At 49.3% G+C, this 22,281-nt stretch overlaps 1 protein-coding gene across 1 annotated transcript; it reads right to left on the bottom strand.

The window, feature by feature from the left end:
* Nucleotides 1-10,171: 10,171 nt before the first annotated feature.
* LOC131483164 (aldo-keto reductase family 1 member A1-like) lies at nt 10,172-21,862 on the bottom strand. Its single transcript, XM_058680494.1, has 9 exons — nt 21,758-21,862; nt 15,036-15,125; nt 13,168-13,287; nt 12,845-12,996; nt 12,115-12,310; nt 11,637-11,836; nt 11,372-11,444; nt 11,152-11,238; nt 10,172-10,264 (listed from the first exon to the last, which is right to left on the bottom strand). Exons 2-9 carry the CDS (start codon nt 15,117-15,119, stop codon nt 10,199-10,201), a joined length of 978 nt encoding a protein of 325 aa, XP_058536477.1. The 5' UTR covers nt 15,120-15,125; nt 21,758-21,862; the 3' UTR covers nt 10,172-10,198.
* Between the last annotated feature and the right edge of the window lie 419 nt (nt 21,863-22,281).

Raw genomic sequence — 22,281 nt, 5'->3', positions numbered from 1 at the left:
CTAAAATAAATGTGAAAATAAATAAATGTTGGGCCCGGCGCAATAGCATAGTGGTTAAGGTCCTCACCTTGAACGCGCTGGGATCCCATATGAGTGCCAGTTCTAATCCCGGTAGCTCCACTTCCCATCCAGCTCCCTGCTTGTGGCCTGGGAAAGCAGTCGAGGACGGCCCAAAGCTTTGGGACTCTGCACACGTGTGGGAGAGCTGGAAGAGGTTCCTGACGTCAGATAGGCTCAGCTCCAGCCTTTGCGGCCACTTGGGGAGTGAGTCATAGGATAGAAGATCTTTCTCTCTGTCTCTCCTCTCTGTATATCTGCCTTTCCAATAAGAATAAACTAAATCTTAAAAAAAAAAAAAAAAAGAAATAAGTGATCTGTGATGCTTAAATAAAATATGCATCTGCTTTTTAATATAAATTTCAACATATTACTTGAGTATATTAATAGTATTCAAGTCTTCAATATTTCCACCTAAAAATAAATTTTACTTGAAAGAGTTACAGATGGGCCTGGTGCGATAGCGTAATGGTTAAGGTTCTTGCCTTGAACACTCCGGGATCCCATATGGCCACCGGTTCTAATCCCGGCAGCTCCACTTCCCATCCATTTCCATGCTTGTGGCCTGGGAAAAGCAGCCAAAAATAGCCCAAAGCCTTGGGACCCTGCACCTGTGTGGGAGACCCAGAAAAATGTTCCTGGCTCCTGACTTCGAATCGGCGCAGCACCAGCAGTTGCGGCCAGTTGGGAAGTGAGCCATTGAACGGAAGAGCTTCCTCTCTGTCTCTCCTCCTCTCTGTACATCTGCATTACCCATAAAATAAATATTTTTTTTTAAAAAAAAGAAAGAGTTACAGAGAGGGAGACAGGGAGAGAGAGATATCTTCCATCTACTGGGTCACTCCCCAAATGGTTGCAGTAGCGGAGCTGGACTGATCCAAATACCAATTTGGGAGTAAGCATCCTAAAGCTGGTTGGTGATTCTGTGATGCCAGGAACCTAGGCTCCTTCTAGCTCACTGCTTTACCATTCCTGGATCATTACCCTGATTCACATTTCCATCAGGGTCCACCACTGTTTCTGCTGAAAGACCACGCCGTTCTTATGATTTGTACAAGAAAGTTGCACACATTGGTTCTGTGTGGTTTCCATAGACCTAAATGTCATGATGTGGACATTTCTAAATGCAAGGGACACTAACAATTTTTTTTTAAAGATTTATTCAGTTTATTACAAAGTCAGATATACAGAGAGGAGAAGAGACAGAGAGGAAGATCTTCCGTCCGATGATTCACTCCCCAAGTGAGCCGCAATGGCCAGTGCTGCGCCAATACAAAGCCGGGAACCAGGAACCTCCTCCGGGTCTCCCACGCGGGTGCAGGAACCCAAAGCATTGGGCGGTCCTCAACTGCTTTCCCAGGCCACAAGCAGGGAGCTGGATGGGAAGTGGAACCGGTGCCCATATGGGATCCCTGGGCTTTCAAGGTGAGGACTGTAGCCGCTGAGCCACGCCGCCGGGTCCGGGATACTAACACTTTTCACTTTTATTCTGCTGGCTTTGCATTCAAGTAAATATATACATAAATAACAAGCAAGGTTTTATAACTATACCAGAAGAAGAGAATAGATATTGACAAACAACCAGCCATTTGTTACTAGATTTCCACAGCCTTTTTAAGATTTTTTTTTTAATCAGGAAGTCAGATATATATAGAAAGGAGGAGAGACAAAGAGGAAGACCTTCTGTCCGATGATTCACTCCCCAAGTAGCCGCAACGACCGGAGCTGAGCCTATCCAAAGCCAGGGGCCAGGAACTCTTCTGGGTCTCTCCTGCAGATGCAGGGTCCCAAGGCTTTGGGCCGTCCTTGACTGCTTTTCCAGGCCACAAGCAGGGAGCTGGAAGGCAAGTAGAGTAGTCAGGATATGAACTGGCGCCCATACGGGATCCCAGCACATTCAAGGTAACGGCTTTAGCCGCTAGGCCACTGTGCTGGGCCCTGCCTTTCCCCCCACCACATGTTTTTATTGGAAAGGCAGAGTTGCAGAGACTTGAGAGACAGAGAAGGAGTTCTTCTGCTGCTTCATTCCCCCAAAACCAAAAATGCTTGGGTTGGGCCAGGCCGTAGCCAGGAGTCAGGAGCTTCTTCTGGGGCTTTCATGGGTGGCAGGGGCCCAAGCGCTTGAGCAATCTGTCACTGTTTTCACAGGCTCATTAGCAAGGAGCTGGGTCAGAATGGAGCAGCCATGACTCAAACTGGTGTCCATATGGATTTTGACACTGCAGGCAGTGGCATAGTGTGCTATGCTACAGCACCAGCCCCTAATTCATCCATTTAATAGTCATGTTGCATATCTAGCATGAGTCAGACACTATCGTATATGCTTTGGGAATTTAGTCCTAAGCAAGATGGAAAAGGGACTGAGATAAAAGCAAAAAGGAGGCCTGGCACAGTGACCTAGCATCTAAAGTCCTTGTCTTGAACACACCGGGATTCCATATGGGCACTGGTTCTAATCCTGGCAGCTCTGCTTCCCATCCACCTCCCTACTTGTGGCCTGGGAAAGCAGCCGAGGATGGCCCAAAACCTTGGGACCCTGCACCCATGTGGGAGACCTGGAGGAGGTTCCTGGCTGCTGGCTTCGGATCGGCACACAACACCAGGAGTTGCAGTCACTTAGGGAGTAAATCAGCAGATGGATGCTCTTCCTCTCTGTCTCTCCTCCTCTGTGTATATCTGAAATTGCAATAAAAATAAATAAATCTTTAAAAAAAAACAAAAAGGAAACAACTTTTGTTAGGCTACATCCTGGATGTAGGGAAGTCAGAAGAAATGTAATTAAATTTTTTGGCACAGATACTGCTCAAGACACCTGTATCTTGTATTACCTGGTTCGAGTCCTAGCTTCCTGCTGATGCACACCTACGAGGCAGAAGGTGATAGCTTCAGTCCCTGCCACCCAAGTGGCACATGGGGATTGAATTCCTGACTCTTAGTCCTCATGGCATTTCTGGAGAGTGAAACAGCAGATGGGAACCCTGTCTGTCTTGCTCTGTGTCTCAAATTAAAATAATTAATATGTTTTTGTGAGGTGAGGCCAGGTGACATTGAACTGAAACGTACTGTGTAATGCAGAGGTCCCTGAATCAGCTGCTAGCTACCAAGCTTTCTCTGGACATTTTTTTTTAATGATGATGTTTATATAGTTGAGAAGATGCATGCCCATGTGGACCAATGATTAGAGTGGGAAGGGTAGCGGAATAGGGGAAAGTGGATGAGACCATTTTTTCCAATTTTCTTTTTCTTCTTCCTGTATCTAAAGGAAGGGAGGAGAAAGGGAGAAAACACACCCAGCCTGCTAATCACATAAGTACATAAGGATCGGGGATAGCCACCCAGTGTCATCCCAGGGTCCCCAAAGCGGAGCATGCTCCAAGGGTTCTGCTCAAGTGGTATTGATATTTTAAAATGCTACAAGGTTGGGGCCCGGCGGCGTGGCCTAGAGGCTAAAGTCCTCGCCTTGAAAGCCCCGGGATCCCATATGGGCGCCGGTTCTAATCCCAGCAGCTCCACTTCCCATCCAGCTCCCTGCTTGTGGCCTGGGAAAGCAGTTGAGGACGGCCCAGAAAGCTTTGGGACCCTGCACCCGCGTGGGGGACCCGGAAGAGGTTCCTGGTTCCCGGCTTCGGATCGGCGCAGCACCGGCCCGTTGCAGCTCACTTGGGGAGTGAATCATCGGATGGAAGATCTTCCTCTGTGTCTCTCCTCCTCTCTGTATATCCGGCTTTCCAATAATAATAAAATCTTTTAAAAAAAATGCTACAAGGTTGAGAAAATCCTCCCAATATCCATTAGCTGATGTGGTCCATCTTAGAGTCTCCATTCACCCAGATACTTGCTATCATCCAGACGCTTGGCTGGGAGAGCTGTCCAAGTTGTTCTGCCACCCATCCTCTGCTATGGTACTCCTCTGCAGGCCCCAATAGACTGCCATATTCCTCATGTGCATCAGGGCATGTTGTCCACTACACCGTCTTCAACACTGAGGAAGCCCAGTTCTGACAGATGCACTCCATGGTCGGATCACAGATTCTGAGATTCTCCTGTGGTTGGAGTTCTGAGACCAGTTGTTCAGTTACAGCGGTCCCCAAAGAAATCTCATCTGAGGTGACACCAGACCTGACGCCTATGTGTGCTAACTAGTACAGGGTCTGGCTCAGTTCATCACCCACAGCCTACACACACACACACACACACACACACACACACACACACACACACTGGTTGTTTCAGTTGCTAAGTCAATTCTGTCTCCAGCCCCATCTCTTAAACAAACCAATGGATGCTGCAGCCCAGACCAACCCTGCCCACCACATATTTGGTCCTCGTGCACAACAGTGGGAACTGCAGTGCAGCTGGAGTGATTCCCAATAACTCCCACCAGGCCTGTCCCTAGCTGTCGTTCCTGTGCATGCTGGCATATGCAGATTTGTCCAGTCTGACCTACATCCCATTCAGCTTTTGTAAACACCAATAGGTGCCGCAGGATAGCTAAGTCTGACTGACCACACTATCCAGCCCACGTTTATGCTTATGGGGCTACCACCTGTCCATACAGGTCCACCCCCAGCCCTGGTTCTCATGCTCATTGGTGGGAGCTGCAGCCTGTCAGAGGGGTGCTCACAATATCCCTACTAGACCCACTCCCAGCCCCAGATCTTGCACTTTCCAGGTGGTTCCGCAGTCTAGCTTGACATGGCTTGTCCCCATTCCCAGCACTTGCTAGCTGATGCTGCAGCAAAACCTAACCAGCCTGCATGTACTCCAGTGCACATATGCACCAGTGGATACAGTTGCTTAGCCCAGCCTGGTTCTCCCCCTTTACCTACTCAGATGCAGGCCAGCATGCCTTGTAGCCCTGCAAACCAGTAGGTGTGATAGCCTACGCAGCATGGCCTGCACTCATAGCTCCTACACATGCTAATGTGCTAAGATTTGGCCCTGCCCTGCCTGATCTGAATCCCCCAGAACCAACCAGCACACTTGCCAACAATGCTTGCCTGGCTAACCAACACCCAAGCCTGTTTCACATGCTCAGTAGCAGGAGCTATGGCCCACCTGGGGAGTTCCCCAAGTTCCCACATTAGGCCCACTTCCAGACCCAGCCCTCACGTGTACCAGCCGGTGCTAGGCCCTTACCTGGAACAATCTGCTCCTTCTATCTTGGCTCTGTGTGTGCTGGAGGATGTTATGGACTGTACCCTAATCTTGGGTACAACTATGGGTGCTCAGCCTTGACCAGCCTGGCCTGTTCCCAACCCCAGTACCCATGAGTGTCATGGGGTTCCATGGCCATGCCTAGCTCAGCTTGTCATTCCCCCAGCTCTAGAGCAAACCTGTGGATATTGCAGTTCTACAGCTGTGAGTCCACATATCTCCCACAGAATCTGCCCCCAGACCTGGTTCTCTCATGTGCTGGTGTCATGGCCCAACCTAACATTACCTATCCCCTGTTCTGACACTCATTGGTTGGGTACTATGATCTAGGCCTGCCAGGAAGGCCCCCAGCCCCGGCTTTAGTGTGGGTTGGTAGGTGGTGGTCAGTGGTGGTTGATGATAACTAGCCTAGCTCAGATCGCCCGTGTGGGCAGGTGCATCGATCTGACCCATAAAGGTCCTCCAGTTTCCCTCCTCCAAATTGCTCCATCTTAGCCCCCTTGCTTACCTGCAAGTACAGTAACCTTGTCAGTAGAAGTCCCCCAAAAGTTATTCCTCACCTGCAACATACTCCCTCAGTGGTCCTCCCTCCCACACATTCTCATACTCCCTTCCATGAGCAATCCACAGTCCCTGCACCCAGAGCGCATGGGTTCCCCAGCCCAGTCTTCCCAAGCTCAGTCTTCCAGTGGGGTGGCATGCTGGCCTGGAGCTCTGCCCATCTGCCAAGGACTCAATATCCCGGCACGTGTGCTGGCCTGGGACCCTACCCCTTTGCCCGCCCAAGATCCAAGCACGGTCATAGTTTCCAGGATCGGCCCAGCAGCATACCAGGCCAGCATGCTAACCTAGGGTTCTCCCCTCCCTTCACCCCACCTTCCATTCCAGTATCAAGCATGTATGGAAATCCTCAGCTTCTTTCTGCCTGCCAGGGCACAAGTCCACAGGTCCCGGCACACCCCTGCTAGTGCCCCAGGTCCCCTGCAAGCCCGCACCCCAGCCCCCATGAGTGTGCCAGCGCCATCAGATCCTTGCTCATTCTTGCCCAGTAGATGTTGCCAAGCTCTTCCCCAGCTTCCCTTGCCTTCTCAGCACCTGGGCACAGGTGTGCCTGACAAGGGGAGACCTGCAGATTGGATTCTGGATCAGGACTCACCAGCAGCTGAAACGACCACCCCAGCCCATCCCTGCTCAGCCTGGACCACAGGACTGCTGAAGGCCATGGCACATTCAGTCAGCCCCAACATTGAATTTGAAAGGCAGGGGAGAAAGCCTAGGCAGGTGGTCTTACAGAGCCTTCAACATTTCCTCAAAGATCCCTAGGCTTGCTCTTGGCCTGTGTTCCTTCAAGGTTGGAAAGCCAAGGTTCTAGATCAAAAAGTGGTTTATGTTTTCACATAAATTACCATTGTTTTTATATGACTAACCTCATCCTCCTTGCAACATTGGTGAGTTGCTTATGAGTATGAGAAATAATGTGTGATATATCCATAGTACAAACTGAGGTACCAAGGGAAGAGACATAAGCCCAGTCTACAGAATTTCTTGGTCATAGCATTAAAACTCATTGCTTTTGGGCCCGGCGGCGTGGAGTAGCGGCTAAAGTCCTCGCCTTGAAAGCCCCGGATCCCATATGGGCGTCGGTTCTAATCCCAGCAGCTCCACTTCCCATCCAGCTCCCTGCATGTGGCCTGGGAAAGCAGTTGAGCACGGCCCAATGCACTGGGACACTGCACCCGTGTGGGAGACCCGGAAGAGGTTCTAGGTTCCCAGCTTTGGATCGGTGCGCATCAGCCCGTTGCGGCTCACTTGGGGAGTGAATCATCGGATGGAAGATCTTCCTCTCTGTCTCTCCTCCTCTGTGTATATCTGGCTGTAATAAAAAATGAATAAATCTTTAAAAAAAAAAACAAACCTCATGTCTCTTGAAGTGGGCATTCAACTTAAAATTAAAACAACTGTGTCTCAGTGTCAGCTGTGCTTCCAAACCAGCTTCCAGGGCTGGTGCTGTGGCTCAGCAGACTAATCCACATGCAAGTGTCAGCATCCCATACGGGTATGCTGACTTCCAGTTTGTGTCCGGGCTGCTGCACTTTCAACCAAGTCTCAACTTACGGTCTGCAAAAGCAGCAGAGGATGGCTTAAGTCCTTAGGCTCCTAAATCACATGGAATATCTGGAAGAAGTTCCTGGCTCCCAGTTTGGATTGGCTCAGCTCTGGCTGTCGTGGACATTTGAGACTGAACCAGTAAATTAAAAAAATAAGTAAATCTTACAACATATAACTCTTGGGGAAAAAAAAGGCCAGGGCCTGGCATGATCTTCACCTTACAAGTACTGGAACTCATTTTTTTCATAAGTACTGGGATCCTATATGGGCATTGGTTCATGTTTTGGCTGCTCCACTTCCAATCCAGTTCCTTGCTTGTAGCATGGGAAAGCAGTTGAAGATGACTGGTACCCAAGGGGAGGCCAGGAAGAAGCTCCTGGCTTTGGATCAGCTCAGCTTCAGCCATTGTAGCCACTTGGGGAATGAACCAGAGAATCAAAGTCTCCCATTCTCTCCATAAATGTGATTTGCGTTTCAAATAAAAATACATACATCTTTAAAAAAAGAAAGAAAAAACAGGACCAGCTTCTCATGCTCAACCTGCAGCCAACACATGATAGTTCAAATAAATGGGCTGCCCGCATGAAAGACCTGGATTAAGTTCCGGGCTCCTGGCTTATGCTGGCCCAGCTCAGCTGCTGCGAGCATTAGGAGGAATGAACAGGCAGGTGAGAACCCTGTCTGAACCCATAATACCATCCCTGAAATAAATTTCAAAATAATTTGTTTAAAGATTTATTAAATTTTATTGCAGAGTCAGATATACAGAGAGAAGAAGAGACAGAAAAGAAAAGTTCTTCCATCCATTCATTCACTCCCCAAGTGAGTGCAACACCCGGTGTCGCGTGAATCTGAAGCCAGGAGCCAGGCACTTCCTCCAGGTCTCCCATGTGGGTGCAGGGTCCCAAGGCTTTAGGCCATCCTCGACTGCTTTCCCAGGCCACAAGCAGGGAGCTGGATGGGAAGCGGAGACTCCAGGATTAGAACCATCACCCATATGGAATCCCGGCGCGTTCAAGGCGGGAACTTTAGCCGCTAGCCCATTGCGCCAGACCCCAGGACTGTACTTCAAAGACACAAATCATGCCATGTAACTGCTGCTAAAACCCTTAGGGATTCCAATTGATTTAAGGAGAAGAAATCATGGCATTTATTGTAGCACAGGGTTAGGCCACAACCTGTGATGCTAGCAACACATGAGGCTGTAACTTTGAATCCCAAATGCTGCACCTGCAAAACAGCTTCCTGATAATGATCAAGGAAAGCAACTGAAGATGGCCCAAGTGCTGGGGACCCTGCACCTGATAAGAGAAATGGATAGAGTTTCTTGCTCAATCTTTGGCCTGACCACATCCCAGCTGCTGCAGCAACTGGGCAGTGAACTAAAAAGTGACAATCTCTCCCACTTCACCTTTTCAAAAAAATATTAATTTTTAATGGAAAGGCAGATTTAGGGAGAGAAGCAGAGATGGAGAAAAAGATCTCATATCCGCTGGTTCACTCCCAAAGTGGTCCCAACAGCCAGAGCTGAAACGACCTGAAGCCAGGAACAAGGAGGCTCCTCCAGTTCTCATAAATAGGTCTAGGGTACCGAGGCTTTGGGCTATCCTCTATTGTTTTCCCAGGTAACAAGTAGGGAGCAGAATGCAAAGTGGAATAGCGGTGACACAAACCAGAACCCAAATGGAATCCGGGCATGTGCAAGGCGAGGATTCAGCCACTGAGCCATTGGACCAGGCCCCAATACATCTTTATTTATTTTTTTGGAAGTCATGATTTACCTATATCCTCTATTACCACTCTTGCCATTACCAGCATCATTTCCTACTCCCATCATATCCCCCCACATCACTGACTGTTTCTGTCACACAAATCTCCAGGTTTCTCCAAAAGCTTCTTCCACTTTCAAGGCTTTTCCCATAAGCTGTCCAATTTACATAGAACACTATCCTCTCCTTTAACCAGGGAGGCCCTACTCATCCTTCAGAGCACAGCTGATTAAGCAGGCTCCTCATGCTGCACTTGTAACTGTAATTAAGCCAATTATGCAATTACAGTCTGTCGCTCCAAGCAGACCGCAGGGAACTATGTCTGCACAACAGCTCTATCCCCCGGGTCCAGCACTGTGCCCGATGCACAGCTACCCAAGGGATAGTTGTGGGATGAACAGCAATAGCTCAATGGGGAAACTGAGTTTTGCATGGTGGGAGCTTGTAGCCAGTTTAGCGATTTGCCTAAACCTTCTCATCAGTGGCCTCTGGGGGGACTCTACAGAAGACAAGTGTGGAGTGAACAGCATTGGCCTAGACTCTGCCGCTGCCATGTATCCTGGGCACATTAGCCACAGTGTCACAGAGTAAAGCCTGGTGCCCACTCACATGACGAATACATGACGACCCCAGACTTCTGAATCTTCAATATTCCTACATGTAGGCATTGGTCAGGGGAGGGGTTGGAAATACAAGGCCCAGGCCTAGCTCTGCCCTGAGGCCAGGAGACAATCACTGACCTGATCTCACTCCTGAGGTGCCCAATTTCTGCAAGGCTTGGAAACTGGAAGGCAATAGACAGTGTTCACAGCTGCCACAAGGGGGTGCTCCTTCCCTAATGTGCCTAACAGGAATGCAAAATGGGATTCAGCCGCCTGGCAGGCCCTCCACAACCAAGCAAACTAAACTAGGCCAGCTGGACTGCATGAGCAGGCATCCCGCAGCCCAGGGTCAGCCCTTCCTGAGATGAACAGCTTCCATCCCAGGATTGGCCACACAAATGAGACGAGCAGCTCTGCGCTTGCTCCTCGGCTTTATTGACTCCTCTGTCTCAGGGTGGCAGGAACTTGCAGCTGGAAAGCTGAATGGGGCCTGCAGGCATGGGTTCAGTATGGGTCATTAAAGGGGTACAGAGGGTGCCCGGCATCTCTGGGAACTCTCTTGCCGTCCACCTGAAAAAGAGACAGACAGGGACCTCATTAGCAGGCGCTGAACTGACAAAGACTCACGGCATCGATCCCAAATCCCCTGGATAACCTCATCTTTCACTAGCATTACCCAAAACGCAGGGGCCAGACTGCTGCCACGGAAAATGCCACAGAATCAGCAGTCCTGCAACACCACACTGACAGGACAGCCTGGGACATGGCTGCTGCTGTCCTTAAGAATTCATTCCACTGGGAGTAAGAACTACCAACTATTTCTATTCCCATGTGCACTTGGCTTCAAATCCACCCTGATCACTCTAAGGTCAGGAATTGGACAAGACAGTCAAAGAGCGTGAAGCTGACAAATGGGACGCCCACTGCCCACTGAATACATGACGTCGGTCCTGGTTGTCCCATGCTTCTGATGCAGTGCCTGCTAACATGTCTGGAGGCAGCAGATGATGGCCTATCACCCACATGGGAGACCCAGATGCAGTGTCCTTGGCTCTAGTTTGGCCTGGCCTAATCCTATCTACTTACTGTTGCCATTTCTAGTGAAAAACTAGGTGAACAATTATGCCACTCTGCCTTGGAAAAAAATAAATCAATGTTTTAACAAATTTAGAATTTTCTTCTGGGTTCAACACGTCATTACTGTTAACATGCTATATGTCAGGAACTGGCCCAGTAACTGGAGTGACAAGCATAATACCATTTTAAATTACAAAACACTGAGGAGAAAGACAGGAACTCACAGCCTGGAAACCTTATCCCCAAGACACAATCAATTTCTGAGCTCAAGACAAACAATAGCAAACCCAGCGATATCGTCCTTTCCCACACACAACCAGCAAGCCAGATGCCACCCAAAGTCTCATATTCCAACATAATGACAGTGAATCCATCCTTACCGTAAGCATGGGCACAATATATCGCCAATTTCTGTTCAGGGCATCCAGCTGCTTCATCTCTTCTGGGCTCAAGGTGAAGTCAAGCACCTAAGGAAGAGGACGGGATTGCGGACAGCCTTGTGAGTGGACACAGGGCTTCACAGCATTGCCCGCTTCTCTAGACAGAGCTGGGCCAGCTGCAGCACAGACAGCTAAAGCACACAGACCCATCTGCAGGTACCTGGATGTTCTGCAGGATGCGGGAAGGAGTGACACTCTTCGGGATGCAGATGACTTTCCGCTGCACCTGCCACCTACAAGGGGGATCGGTAGAGGTGGAAGAGAAGTCAGTCTCCCTAACCACTGCCTATCCTCAGCTCCTGGAGCCTCTGGGCCGCTGGAGTGTGAACAGCCCTGCCATCAAATCTGGAAGCCCTCAACCCTCGCCTCCCATCCCTGAGGCTTTCTTCCCAACCACAGCCCCTGTTCCCCAGAACACCGTGTACCTGAGCAAGATCTGAGCTGGAGATCGGCCATACTTCTCAGCCAGTGCCAGCACCGTAGGTTCCTCCAACAGGACAGGTTCATTAGGATCGCACCAAGCACGGTCTGGAGAGCCCAAAGGGCTATAGGCAGTCACCTCAAGGCCACGTGCATGGCAGTGGGCAATGAGCTCATTCTGTGCCAGGTATGGGTGGCATTCCACCTGAGCCAGGATAAAAGACATCAACCATGGTGGCTACAAGCAGCATGGCTGGCCTTCTGCATGTCAGTGCTCACAGGCCAGAGCCAGTCCTCATGTCAACACAGTTCACTTTTATTCCCACGTCCCACTGCCGTTTCATCACCTCCATGGCCCTGTGCAGAGCAGTCTGCACCGTTTCTGAGCACATGCTAGTCACCCTCACACGGACACCATCACCAGCTCACTCATGCCTCCGCACACACAGTCCTGCACACCTCTGCTCTGCTTGCTGTGCTCACCTGCAAGACAGCCGGGCGCACCGAGGCCACGCTGAGCACGTCGTCGATCTGCCGACTGTTGAAGTTGGACAGGCCCAGCGCCCGCACCAGCCCCTTCGCCACTAGCGCCTCCATTGCTTTCCAGGTCTCCTTGTAGTCAATGAAGTCATAGCGCATAGTCCCATCAGCGTTCTTAGGAAAGGGGTTGTCTCCCCGTCTGAGTGAGACACAGCTTCCTAAGTGTGAGCTCAAAGGCCAGGCTTCTGCCCTACCTGCCCACTCTGTCCACATCCCCAAGCCCACAGAGGGCAAAGTGCCATCACTCAGAACAGCTGTGCTTCCTCACCCTAGGCTCACAATGCCAGTGTCAGGTCTACATGGACCTTCCATTCTTTGCTCACTCCCCAGCAGTTAGCTGCTCTTGCATTCTCCCTCGTGGGCAGGCTTCTCTCATTGCCCTTGTTGGTACACTCTCATTACAAAACCACAAGGCCTGGTTCAATGGAAGCCTGAATGAGTGAAGAGAAAGAAAGGACCACTAGTGTACCACTGGTACACATTCATGCAACTGCATACCCGGTCTGCAGCTGAATGCCAGGCTGCTGCGGCAGAAAAGCAGAGATCCCACTCTTGCTGAATTTGCCACACAGGTGACTGTTCCATTGCAGTGTTGCTGTCCTGACTCACAATACGTTACTAACACATCCCACCAAATCCTAGCTCCCTGGGTGATGGTCCTAGCAAGGCTTACTCAAAAGCAAGAGGCCAGTGCATCAGGTACAGGTCCAGATACTCCAGCTGCAGGTCAGCCAGCGTCTTCCGGAGGGCAGGCTCCACATCCTCGGGATGGTGCTTGGTGTTCCATAGCTTGGATGTCACAAAGAGCTCCTCCCGAGCCACTGCCTGGGGCAGGGGACAAAGTGTAGGGTGAGAGGAGCCAAGGGTCCCCTTTCAACCAGCTGCACTTTTGGGAGAGAATGCAGAGGAGATGAATGCTAGATTCCACTAGCCAGGCTCATGCCCCATCAAGGCTCTGGATTCTCTCACTCAGCACTCCGTAGCCTTACCACTCACCTTGCCTGGTCCTACGTTCTCCTTCAGGGATTCTCCAATCTCAGCCTCGTTGCCATACGCAGCAGCACAGTCGATGTGGTGGTAGCCCACACTAAGGGCATACTTCACAGCTGCTTTGACCTGCAGGTGAGAGAACAAGAAGTTTCTATTCTGCTGATCTAGTGTTAAACTCCCCTGCCACCACCCCTTACCAACATTGAGGGTTACAGTTAAGGCTTATTTATGCCAGAGCCTTTAGCCAGTTGGGGACCAGAAGCCTCTTCAGAGACTTCAAATCTTCATTTTGCCCCCAATGCACCTGTTGCTAAGGTGTCAGAATAAGGCTCAGAAAAACCTAAGAGTATGTTCCCATCATTTATCATCTATCAGGAGATGGACTGACGCTGGAGTTGTACCACAGTGGCTTAAAGCTGCCACCTGCAATACTGACATGCCAATGGGCACTGGTTCAAGTCCCAGCTCCTCCACTTCCAATCCAGCTGCCTGACAATGGCTTCAAAATGCATTCAAAGACTCTCTGGGCCCTTGCACCAGTGAAGGAGACCTGAATGAAGCTCTTGGTTCACCTTGACCTAGCCCTGACCGTGGCAGCTAGTTTGGGGAGTAAACTAGCAGACAAAAGAGCTCTTTCTGTTTCTCCTCTCTCTTTGCAACTCTGCTTTTCAAATTATATATATATATATATGCGCACACACGCACATATATGTACATATACACATATGTAACAATGGATGGATCCCACTTCCAGTGTGTTAAGCATCTGAGGGAAAGAAGAAAGCGGGAAAAAAAGACTGAGATTATCCAACCATATCACAAACATGAGTCTAAAGTCCAGACAGAGGCTGCTTGCCTCCTAGAGTCTTTCCCATACTTTACTGCTCTTAACTCTGAGTAAGACTTCCAAGAACATAACGTGAATTGTTCCTCACCCCCAAGTAGGAACCCAAGGTCATAGCAAAGCAAATCATAAGAACACAGGTCTTGGGGCTCCCATTTAGTGCAGTGGTTGAGGCTGCTGGAGATGCTTGCATATTGGCCTCAAGTCCCAGCTAACCTCCAGATTCCAGCTCCAGCTCCAGCTAATGCACATCCTGGGAGGCAGCAGTAAATGGCTCTAGCCACTCACTGGTAGGCCTAGGCCTTTCTCTGGTCCAGCCCTGCCTGTTGTCGACATCTGGAGATTGAACTGGAGGTTGAAAGATCTCTGTGTTTCAATTAAATTAAAATAACCAAATAAAATGCAAAACAAGTTTCTGTTCCCAGGACCTGCTTGCCTGGAAGGGTTTACCCCAAGGGTTATAGCCATCTTAAAAAATACTCCTTGAGCTAAGAAAGACTTTTAAGCCACCACTTATTTGTTCTATGAATAGATCTCCTCCATTTAGTAAATGGACAAGGAAATCTAAAATATTAACCATCTGGTTATTTAAGAAAAAGTGCCTTAGCCTTGGTCTACACAGCTGAGTGAGTTAGTTTCTCTGCAAAGATTGACAGCTCCTATGGGTCCAACTCTGGACACACTGCGGACAAGTCCAGGTCTCAGGGAGCCCATAGGACGAGAGGGGACACGTCACAGCACAGGCTGGTAACTGCCATCTTAGGACTCACAACATGGTGCAGATCCAGAGAAAAGGGTGCTCACTGTGCCCTTGGCCTTTTTGAGCCCTTCGGCCCCTCCTGTGTGCCAGCCAAGGAAGCCAAGAACGCAGTGTGAGTCCCTTCTCTGACCTGCCAGTGCTCCCCAGCTGCATTCCCACCAGTAGATTATAGGCCTGTTCTGCTGAGGGAAAAGGCAGCATTCCTCCACCAAGTCCTGCCTTGTCCCTAGCAGAGGTCTAGAAATCCTTCGCCTCTCCCCTCAGCCTCACCTGGCCAGGCTCACTCTTCCAGGTGCCCAGACCAATGAGGGGCATCTTCTGCCCAGTGTGCAGGAGGACACTGGAAGTCGTCATTGTCCCCTGAAACAGATGGGAAGAGAATGGTGTAGGAGTTAATGCTCTTGTCTGGCCTTAGTTACTCACTGGCCAACAACCTTATAAAACACGGGCCAGGAATTGGGTAGACAATAGAGGACATCTGTGGGTAATTCGCACATGATTGTGTACACGTGCATACAGGAGAGGCAGGGAAGACAGGGTGTTTAAAAGCACCCAAAAGGCAGTAAGAAGCTCCTGAACAAACACTAACCAGACCATCTTGCTGGCTTCCCTTCCAGGAATTTGTTTTTTTTTTTTTTTTTTTTAAGATTTATTCATTTTATTACAGCCAGATATACACAGAGGAGAGACAGAGAGGAAGATCTTCCGTCCGATGATTCACTCCCCAAGTGAGCCGCAACGGGCCGATGCGCGCCGATCCGAAGCCGGGAACCAGGAACCTCTTCCGGGTCTCCCACGCGGGTGCAGTGTCCCAATGCATTGGGCCGTCCTCAACTGCTTTCCCAGGCCACAAGCAGGGAGCTGGATGGGAAGTGGAGCTGCCGGGATTAGAACCGGCGCCATATGGGATCCCGGGGCTTTCAAGGCGAGGACTTTAGCCGCTAGGCCACGCCGCCGGGCCCAACTTCCAGGAATTTGTTAAAGAGCTCCAACATCTACAAAGGTTGGCACCTTTAGCCACTAGGACTTTAGCCTAGGCTACTGCATCGGGTCCGAATAAATAAATCTTTAATGGCTCAATTGGCTATTCCTTGACCTCCTGGTGCCAGGATCCGAAATGGGTGCTCGTTCTAGCCTTAGCTTCTATTCTTATCCAGTTCCCTGCTTGGGGTCTGGAAGAGCTGTTGAGGATGTTGTCAAAGCCTTTGATCCTGAAGCTGTGTGGAAGACCTACGAGAAGCTCATGGTTCCTATCTTTGGATTATTCAGCTCTGGCCTTTGCAGCCTTTTGGGGAGTGAAGTGGCAGATGGAAGACCATCTCCGAAGCTCTTCTCTGTCTAAAAATTTTTTTGTAGATTTTTATTTATTTTTATTACAAAGTCAGATATACAGAGGAGGAGAGACAAAGAAGAAGATCTTCCATCCGATGATTCACTCCCCAAGTAACTGCAACGGCTGGTGCTGTGCCGATCTGAAGCTGGGAACCAGGAACCTCCTCCAGGTCTCCCACGCGGGTGCAGGGGTCCCAAGGCTTTGGGCCGTCCTCGACTGCCTTCCCAGGCCACAAGCAGGGAGCTGGATGGGAAGTGGAGCTGCCGGGATTAGAACTGGCGCATATATGGGATCCCGGGGTTTCAAGGAGAGGACTTTAACCACTAGACCACGCCACCGGGCCTCAATTCTCTGTCTAAATTTGCCTTTCTAATAGAAAATAAATAAATCTTTACTAAATAAGAAATAAGAAAAATACAACATGGGTAGATTTGTTCCCCTTTATGTCTCCCCCTTTAAAAAAAAAACATTGATTTATTTTTATTGGAATGACAGATTTGCAGAGACTAGCAGAAACAAACAGAAAGATCTTGCATCCCCTGGTTCACTCCCCAAGTGACCCAACAGCCAGAGCTGAGCCGATCCAAAGCCAGGAGCCAGGAACTTCTTCCAGGTCTTCCATGCAGGTGCAGAAAGAGTTCCAAGGTTCTGGGCATCCTCAGCTGCTTTCCCAGGTCATAATCAGGGAACTGGATGGGAAGCGGGACCGCCGGTACAAGATCCAGCACCCATGTGGGATCTCAGCACATGCAGGGTGAGGACTTTAGCCACTAGGCTATCGCATTGGGTCCAAATAAATAAATCTTTAATAAATAAGTAAATAAATAGGCATGTGTTGTGGTGCAGCAAGTTATGCAAGTTATGCTGCTCCTTGAAATGCCTGCACGCCCTATCAGAGTGCCAGCTCAAGTCTCAGCTACTCTACTTCCTATTCAGCTTTCTATTGGTGCATCCCAGGAATGTAGCAGAAATGGCTCAACTGCTTGGGCACCTGACAGCCATGTGAAATACCAGGATGGAGTTCCAGGCTCCTACATTTGGCCTTGCCCAATCCTGAGTATTGTTGGCAGTTAGAGAATGATCAAGGACAGAAACTGCTTTTTGTACGAGTATGTGTGTTCTCTAACAATCTGCTTTTTCGGTAGATGAAAACTAAGCATTTAATTAATAAGTTTTTACAAATGGCCTAAAGATATTATGTTAACAAATGTTGTATATGCCAGGTGCTAAAGCCAAGAAACACACATTGAAATGGATCTCTGCTTCCTCTAGCTTATAGTCTGATGTGAGTCAAAATGAGAATAGAACAGCATCAGCACAATATGATAAGTGTTTGACCAGGATTTGCATGGGGGATGAAAAAGAAACAGGGAAGGAATCATCAGCCAGGATGGCATCTTGTCGGTGATGCCAAAGGCAGGAGGGAATGAACAGAAATTAGCCAAAAACAAGGGAAAAGGAGACTCACCCAAGAGATACTGGGAAAAAATTAGTAAAAAAAAAAAAACAAAACAACCCTCTTCTCTTGATCTTTATCAGTCTTTTAGGGTTGACTTCATCACCAACAGTTTCTTAGGAAAAATGTGATCTTTTGAGGTCAGCACGGTGCTGTGGCAGGCTAGGCCTCCCCCTGTGGGTCCCAGTCGTTCCACTTCTGCTCCAGCTCCCTGCTGATGACCTGGGAAAGCTGCATAGAATGATATAACTATATGGGCCACTGCACACACATGGGAGACCTAGAAGACTTTCTTGCTCCTGGCTTTGGACTGACAATTCTAGCTGTTACAGTCATTTGGTGAACGAGCCAACAGATAAAAGATCTCTCTGTAACTCTGATTTTCAAGTAAAAGTAAAATATATCTGAAAAAAAAATTAACTTTTGTTTCCAAGTTCTAAAAAGGGATTATAAAGCAGCTAATAAGTTGTGCCTATAATCAATATGTCTAACTTACCTTCCTTAAGACAAAAGAAGAATTTCACAGATTACAACAACCTAGTTAGAGAAACTATTCTTTTCTGCTAGAACACAAACAAACCGTTTAAATCTGACCAGAAAACTACAGATAGTTGAGGGCAATGCTTTTATAAAGAATTAATTTCTGTTTTTTGCAAAGGCAGATTTTACAGAGAGTAGAAGCCAAGATCTTCCATTCAGCTGGTTCACTGCACAAAGAGCTGCAATGGCCAGAGCCAATCCACCACAATCTGAAGCCATGAGCCACAGATACAGGGTCCCAAGGCTTTGAGTCATCCTCTACTGCTCTCCCAGGACATAACAGGGAACTGGATGGAAATGGAACACCTGGAACACAAACCAGCACCCACAGGGGATCCTGAAATGTGCAAGGCAGGGATTAGCCAATTGAGCCATCGCGCTGGGGGCAGCCCTCTTTATAATCAAACTGCCTAAAGGTTAAGCAAGGCCATCTCTGGACTTCACAGGTGCAAGCTGGTGGGGGCCTGTTGCCAGCAGGGTCTCTGGCTGCTTCCCAGGGCTTGATGGCCACACAATAACATGTCTGCCTCTCCCTGATTTCCCAGCATGCAAGAGAGCACTCTGAAATTACACCCAGGGAAAGAGTTCAAACAAAAGCCAGCCCAGAGAAGAAGCCTGAATACTGATTCTTCCTTTTGCAGGTAAAAGTGAAAACCACAAAAATGATGGGGTTTGTTGGACAAAGAGATAGAAAGCCCCAACAAAGACCTTCAAAGAACAAGAGCTCTAAGTGGGGACGGAAGGACAGCAGCAGCAGACAGAGTTCTCTCCCTGGGATAAGCTCATTCTCAGCCAGCTCAGGACTTCCTGCTCCACCTGAGGCAATGGCTCTGCAGCCTACACCTGAATGAACAGACTCCAGGCCTGCTGGGCCTTGGGCAGCACCCACTAACCCAGCAGTGGGGGTGCAGAAGCACCAAGGATCAGGTCTCCCAGCTCAGAGCCAGGCTCCTTCTCTCTGGGGTTATGCCTTCCCTGTCTAGGGGAGCCTCTGCAAGTGTTGCCTGGAAGTGGGGAACCCAGAGTCCCAGACCAGGGGCACTGTGTCTCTAAGGGCTTCCTGGCTGATGGGCCTGTTCCCATCGCGCACAGTTGCTGCTGGCCCTGGTGGGGTTGGTCCTAGTCTCTACTCACTTTATCCTTGAGTTCATACCTGCAGTTACTACCTGAAACCCTGATGCTTCCCTCTCTAGTTCTATACATTCAACCTGTATTCCACCACTAACTGAGACTCACCAAGTCCAAAATTACACTCCTCAAATCTAGCAGCAGCAGGGCCTAGTGGTTAAGATGACCATATCAGAGTGCCTGGGCTTGAGTCCCATCCCTGGTGCCTATTTCCAGTTTCCTGCCAATCCTTATCCTACTGGTACAGCAGGGTAAACCAGTGACTGTAGCACCAACAACCTGAATTCTAGTTCAAGTGCTGGCGCCTCCACTTGTGATCCAGCTGCCTGATATGAAACCTGTGGAAGATGGTCCACATCATTGTGTCTCTGCACCCGTGCAGGAGACCTGATGGAATTCCACATACCTGCTTTGAACCTGGCCCAGCCCAAACTGCTGCATTCACTTGGTTGTGAACAAGCAGACAGAAGATCTGTGGATGTGTGTGTTGCACGCACACAGGTGTGCGTACACAGCTATCTTCCTATAACTCTGCCTTTCAAATAAATAAATTTAGCAGCAGCAGCAAACCCTAGAAAGCTCAAGTGTTTGGTGAACTTAGTCCTGGTCTCACTGTGACAGCTCAGTACTGACCATTATGATCATGAGAATCAGCATAAACCAATGGCTGGGAGTTCTTCGTTTCTCTCACCATTGGTCTATCAAAAACTAAAATAAATTAAGTCAGCAGCAAGTAGAGTGCAGAGTAAACATTTTAGGCTCTGGGTTCACACAGACTTGGGTTTCAATCCCAGATCCACTGTGGGCAAGCGATACTACATACAGAGACACTGCATGGTGCCTGACTCACTGTCTCACCAATGACGCTCGGCTTTGTATAACAAGGATTAAAGCAAACCAGACACCATGCCCACAGTATAATGCCTTACCAGCAAGCTCTCCAAGGAAAGTATTTGCAGTTCTCAGAGGCATTTCTGAGTGTCCTCTGGTTATCTGGCAGGCAATGGGGGGAGGGAAGTGGGTCTCCTTCTCTATTTGTTAGGTTGCCTGGAAAACCACCTTAATTAGGCAATGTTGGCACACATTTGGGGTATTTGCCTAGATTAAAAATCTTGTTCATACTTATAAGTATAGAAACAAGTGATGCCTGATTTAAAACATAAAGTAGTATTTAATTATTTTGATACTTCTTGTAAATGAATAAATAATCATAAAAAATAAATTCCTGGGGCTGACACGATAGCAACTAGCTAATCATCTACCTTGCAATGCCAGGGTCTGATATTGGTGCTGGTTTGAGTGCCAGCTGCTCCACTTCCCTTCCAGCTCTCTGCTTGTGGTCTGGGAGAGCAGTGGAGGATGGCCCAAAGCCTTGGACTCTTGCAACCACAGGGGAGACCCAGAAGAGGCTCCTGATTGCAGATTGATTCAGCTCTGACCATTGTGGCCATTTGGGGGGAAGAACTAGTTGACGGAAGATCTTTCTGTTTCTCTTTGTAAATATTTCTTTCAAATAATAAATAAACTCCCCACGTCTATCCATTTATACCTCCGCTAACACTACCCTGGTTCTCACCAACATTATCTCTGACCCAAACCATGGGTCTCTCTGCTTCCAATGTGGCTCTGTACTCCATTCATCAAACACAACCATGTGACAACTGAGTTCAAATTCCTTGGCAGCTTTCCCCTACCCTCAGGATAAAGTTCAGATTCCAAAAGCTGGCCCCAGGCTTCATTTTCTAGACTTTGCAGAACCAGCACCTTGTACTTGACTCCAGCTCTCTATCCACTCTCCTTTCCCAAACCCCATACTACCTCTGCCAACAGCTGGTGCATATCATGCATTTGTGTGCCCATACCTTGTGCACAATGCTATATTTTTTTCTGTTTAGATAGATTTCCTCCAGAAATTTAGTACTCTTTGAGGTTGAGGCCTGACATCTGTCAGAATCCCTTACCAGGGCCAGTGTTGTGGTGCTAAGCTAAGTTGCTACCTTTAATGCCATCATCCCACTTCAGAGCACTCGTTCAACTCCTACTTGCTTCAATTCCATCCAGCTCCCTAGAAAACCTGACAGGATCAGGATGAGCAGTGGAAAGGGAAGCATTATCTCACAGTCCCACCCCGGGAAGGTTAGCAGCAGAATTACAAACTCAGCTTTCCTAGACCCAATGTAGACGCCTCAGCAGGCAACTTCTCCCCACTTCCCGCTCCTTCTGAGGTGCACACCCTGCACCTCCAGAGGAAAGCCAGAGCGCTTGGGAAAACTTCGGAGGTGAGCGAGCCAGGGATGCAAACAAAACTCACAGAGCGACTAAGGCCAGCCAGCCGCTTGCAGGGCTTCCCCGAGTGTGATTCTCACGGCTCCCAGGCAGGGAGTCCTCTGACCCCCGAGGAAGCTGAGAAGTTATCCGAGATCTCACGGAGAAGATAGGGAAGGGCCACTTCGCGAGCCCACGTGATCGCCCTCTGCGTCCTCAGTTTTCCCGCGGGAGATGGGCCGGTAGTCAAGGAGACTCACCTTTACTCACCTGAGCAGAGCACAGCCAGAACACACTAGCGTCACCGGGACTCAACCCCACACCTCACCACCGCGGCGAGCCGCCCCAGCTTAAGTGTGGCGGTGAGGAGGAAGCTCCGCCCAGAGGGAAGTCCAGGGTCCGGGGATCCGGGATCACGCGCAGTGGACCCCGCCCCACATTTGGCCCAGCCTTCCCGGAAAGCAGTCGAGGGATTGGAAAACATTACTGGAAGCGTGCCCTTCCCCTCCCCTGAGCTCCGGACATCGGATTGGTGGGAATCTCTGATATTCGCTGGACTGTGGGGTTGACGGACCTCTAGGTGAGAGGACCACAGACTTAGCTGGCCATGTGGGAGGGCCTGGGGGCAGGGCCAAGCCACGCCTCTTACCCACTGGCAGGGCACCGCGCTGGAGCTCTAGACCAGTGAGGATGGAGGGAGGGCCTAGGTGCTAAAGCTTGCTGCCTCCTTAACTGACCTGGTTAGTGCAGGCAAACTGAGGCCCAAAGAGCATTCAGTATAGGAGGGAAGGGCG

This window comes from Ochotona princeps, chromosome 2 (genome assembly GCF_030435755.1).
Source record: "Ochotona princeps isolate mOchPri1 chromosome 2, mOchPri1.hap1, whole genome shotgun sequence".
Lineage (NCBI taxonomy): Eukaryota > Metazoa > Chordata > Mammalia > Lagomorpha > Ochotonidae > Ochotona > Ochotona princeps.
The sequence above is the reverse complement of the archived record's forward strand: the minus strand, read 5'-3'. Positions and strand labels throughout refer to the sequence as shown.